This window comes from Montipora foliosa, chromosome 11 (assembly GCF_036669935.1).
Source record: "Montipora foliosa isolate CH-2021 chromosome 11, ASM3666993v2, whole genome shotgun sequence".
In the NCBI taxonomy this organism is placed as follows: Eukaryota; Metazoa; Cnidaria; class Anthozoa; order Scleractinia; family Acroporidae; genus Montipora; species Montipora foliosa.
This window is the reverse complement of record NC_090879.1, coordinates 32,552,509-32,557,208: the sequence shown is the minus strand read 5'-3', so window position 1 is coordinate 32,557,208 and position 4,700 is coordinate 32,552,509. Positions and strand designations below refer to the sequence as shown.

Here is a 4,700-nt window from a genome sequence, read left to right as displayed (position 1 = left end):
GGTGCCTTTTTAAGTACTGGCTAAAGATAATTTATTCCTTCACCATTCAATGGTAATACCACCAGTTAAATCCTTCTCCAGGACCCGGTGCTTCCCTTTTAAAAAAACGCTAGTTCTTGTTTGTACAGTTAACAGGAAATAAGAAGTTTTGTTCTGAAGATCAACATAGTCGTTGTGACATCATCATGAAATAGTCTTGGGCGATTAAAACAAAGTAAGTTCAATAAATACCCTCATTCCCATGTAAAATGATGTGCAGCCTGATGCATAAATGGAATGAAATAAATCCTTTGTAACTACCGGTAATTCAATTCATTCAATCCAATAAATATGTTCTTTGGCCTCGGCAATATCCTCTTACAAATCTTCTTACCATTTTTCATTAACCTGCGATCAGGCCCATTTTTAGCTTCGCCCATATATTCTCTTATGTCGTCGCTCGCTAAAATTGGGCCTGACCAAAAGTCTCTCAAGAATTCCGTACGGTCGGCCAAATTTTGGCCGACCAAACTCGTGATCTGACTGGCTGTTGAAACGCCGGAACTGAAAATGCCATCGTGATAGCGCGGAGCGCTCGCGAAGTTCTCGAGACTAACCGCCATAAGTGTACGAAAAAAATTGCTCCCTTTTTTTCTTACAATGCCGTGGACGGTGCAACTTGATTTTATTTGTATCATGGAGATATGCCATCTGAAACATCTCATAACTTGTCCAGAATCGGGTTTGAATCTCTGGAACGAGTGAAATTAGCGATTCCGTTGTCGAGCTCTGTGGCCATGGGGTTGAAAGTACTTTGGCACAAACTTCCCGGATGTTTTGAAAGCTAAATAGGTGGTTCTTTCAAATGGCAATGAAAGCCGATGCATATTGGTTTCCAGGATGAGACAAGGGACATATATATCAACAGGAGGAGATGCTGATTAAATCGCAAGTTACACGAATGCATGTTTTGAATATCTGTGTATCAAACGCCTTTATTTATTTACTGTACATGACACGGTTTGTTTGCACACTTCATAATATTTCCATTTGATTTAACTTAAAACTCGCACTCCAGAAACTAAAATGGCCTGTTTCCAGAGAGATCAATTGTACAACAATAAAAGAAACTTTGCGAGTCCATCTTACTGTTCGTACTCCATCAAAAAATTAACAGCCAAACTTATCATGATTTTACTGCGCGCAATTTTAGAAATACGCTGCAACTGAAGATATTACCTAGAAAAATCACCAAAGAAACCTTCATGGGCAAACACGTTAAAGGACTAATGTATTTCTCTTTTTTTTCTTTAAAAATCTATTGCCAAACCGTCCAACGACAAAATGCTAGGTTATCTCAATTACAAATTAAGATGTCAAGCTTAAAAGATTGCATATTTAGTGAAGTTCGGAGGGAGAATTACACCGGCCTTTGCCGCAATATAGTCGTCGAAAACATTCCCCATGCTTTAAATGTGTTTTTCTCAAATTAAAGCCAACGGTAACTTTCGAATTCGTTTATAATATTCCTCCCACGGTAATTAACGCTGGTCAAAACAAAATAGCGTGAATCTGCCGTCCACGCATGTATTGGTGTAATAGAAGTAAATTTGATTGGCCGATGAAGGACATGTCAATCAATCAAAAAAAGTGGGCGGAAGGAATTTCTAAGAGGAATTTGGTCAGGCTCTATTTTTCGTTTCGCCAACACCACATTACGTACCACGCGAAACTAAAATAGAGCCTGATCGCAGGTTATTTTTCATTAACTTTGCCTTATATGCAATGCGTACTGGGCAAAAGCTTACGTGTAGCCGTACCCTCCCCCACTTCAGTCTACCTATGTCATATCGATGTTTACATTAAAAAAAAAAAAAGTCATCGCCATGACTACAATACGGACATTTTTAATTATCTTGCCAACTACTCTTCAAGCTCAGTGAAAATTAACTCATTAACCCGCCCGGTTGGAAGTAAACAAGGATTTACGAAAGTAAACTTGACACCAGAACAAGAGATGATACTCGAACCACCGATGCCGTACCCAGATGGAGGGCCATGGATTTTTGAGTATATTTCGTAGCAGTAACCTTTTGTTAAAGAAACCGGCTTCTCAAACAGAACATCAAAAACAAAACACCGCTTGGACTTATGGAGTATCGATGAAAATGGACCAGCTTCTAGTGAGAAGATCATCTTACCAAGGGGAGAATTCCGTGCACCTTTAAATATTCTGAGCTCAACAGAATAAACTGCGTCCGACTTACTGCCAAAAAAGTTTACACCATAGAGTTCAATGTCACGGTCAACAATGAAAGACACCATGTTTTCAAATTCTGACTCCTCTTTGCAGCTAAATTTCACTACATTAAACCTACTACAGCGCATCAACATAGGCCCGCGTTTTGAAACTGGAAATTCCATTGGCGAACTTTTCACTGCACTGAAATGTTTAATCAAATTGTAAACTTCATCGTCCGAGAGAATTCTGGTGTTTATAACAACTGCGGAAAATTCATCCTGCGTCATAATGGGAAAGCGAATTGCTTTTATGATCCGTTCTCCGATGATGTTTCTTTTCTCGCTTCCATCTGCGACTACATCTCGCCTTGCCAATTCCTTGTCTGCCCACTGAACCACACCTTTAAACAATTCCACCTCCGGGATGTAAAGGGTATCCCTTTTAACAAGTTCTTCAAGTAAACGTCTGTCAATTATTGCAAATCCTTCCGATTTCACAGCAGCCTTGGTTTGTTTGTCGATCAACTTCCAGCATCGATTAACTAGCTTCTCCTCGTCATATTTCCGTGCAGACACCAAGATGGTAAATACGTTGGATGGATCCAAGTGATCCTGCAGATATTCCGTGCATTTAACGGCCAGAGAAGGCACCATATATTTCTTCGCTAAATACAACACTCCCATAACATTACTTCCCCTTAAGGTCACTTCATCGCTGTACAAATAACGAAACAACTCCAACAGACTCTCGTACTCACAGTCAGGCATTTCAATGGAGTCACTACTCTCCGCTAGGTCACCGTAAAACATGGCTTCAAACGCAGGACTGCCAATCGATAGCATTAACTTGTGAGCTGGAATCGCTTGTTTGCTTTCACTTTCGTCATCGCTCTTGCGAACCACAAACTTCACATCGCTGAAGAGGTCGTTGTTGAACATAAACGTGGTTCTTTCTCTGATAGTGGGTTTCTTTGTTTGCCAGTTTTCCTCACGGCTGTCACGGAACGACATGTTTCATGAGGAGCTTAACTTGGGTCAGGAATGTGGGTCCCCGCTGTTTAGGTAAAAAAAATTACCAAAATCTCAGTGGGAGTTGTAACAAGACTCACACTAAAAAGGCAGAGCAAGAGACAAAGGGAGAGAGAGGTGTTAATCTCGACACATTTGTTGGGCCGACTTCGTCATAAAGTTTTAATGACGACAAATAACTCAAATTACTTTAAATTAATTTTGAATGATGTGTCAAAATAGTCCGGAGGCACAGTCAATCAATCTGAAATATTTTCTAAAACACGGTTTACAACGGCCAGCATCATGCAATTAAAAAATGGAAAATTATTTCTTTATTCTCTTTATTTCAAATTAATTTAAACACAGGCAAATTATATCTTAACTTTCAGGCTACCGAGATGCAACTTGTTTTGCCTGGCATACACTTTTCTCAACAGCAACGGTGAATTCAGTGAATTGGTTCTTTTCTGATTTTAAAGCAATCCATTTTTAAGTTTTATACTTATGGAACTCGATAACTGAGGAATAAAACTCAACAGCTATTACATCTTCGAACATCTGCTTCCCTAATTCTCCGGTTAAACATGAAACGTTAGTGATGTATTGGTATATTTCTTAATTTAAACACAGGCAAACTATTTCTTAACTTTCAGGCTGCCGAGATATAACTTGTTTTGCCTGGCATACACTTTTCTCAACAGCAACGGTGAATTGGTTCTTTTCTGATTTTAAAGCAATCCATTTTTAAGTTTTATACTTATGGAACTCGATAACTGAGGAATAAAACTCAACAGCTATTACACCTTCGAACATCTGCTTCCCTAATTCTCCGGTTAAACATGAAACGTTAGTGATGTATTGGTATATTTGTTAATTTAAACACAGGCAAATTATTTTGTCAGTTAACTTTCAGGCTACCGAGATGCAACTTGTTTTGCCTGGCATACACTTTTCTCAACAGCAACGGTGAATTGGTTCTTTTCTGATTTTAAAGCAATCCATTTTTAGTTTTATACTTATGGAACTCGATAACTGAGGAATAAAACTCAGCAGCTATTACACCTTCGAACATCTGCTTCCCTAATTCTCCGGTTAAACATGAAGCGTTAGTGATGTATTGGTATATTTCTTAATTTAAACACAGGCAAATTACAATAATTTTGTCAGTTAACTTTCAGGCTACCGAGATGCAACTTGTTTTGCCTGGCATACACTTTTCTCAGCAGCAACGGAAAATTCAGCGAATTGGTTCTTTTTTGATTTTAAAGTAAACCATTTTTAAGTTTTATGCTTATGGAACTCGATAACTGGGGAATAAAACTCAACAGCTATTACACCTTCGAACATCTGCTTCCCTAATTCTCCGGTTAAACATGAAACGCGTTAGTGATGTATTGGTGTATTTGTTAATTTAAACACAGGCAAATTATTTCTTAACTTTCAGGCTGCCGAGATATAACTTGTTTTCC

At 38.6% G+C, this 4,700-nt stretch overlaps 1 protein-coding gene across 1 annotated transcript in view; it reads right to left on the bottom strand.

Annotated features, from left to right (window-relative positions):
- Positions 1 to 602: 602 nt before the first annotated feature.
- The window catches only part of LOC137975739 (BTB/POZ domain-containing protein 6-like), a 4,711-nt gene continuing 613 nt past the window's right edge, over positions 603 to 4,700 (bottom strand). Inside the window, exon 2 of the mRNA XM_068822919.1 lies at positions 603 to 3,274. Within this exon, the coding sequence (XP_068679020.1) occupies positions 1,903 to 3,231 (1,329 nt within the window). The 5' untranslated portion in view covers positions 3,232 to 3,274 and the 3' untranslated portion in view covers positions 603 to 1,902. The remainder of the gene's footprint in view (positions 3,275 to 4,700) is intronic.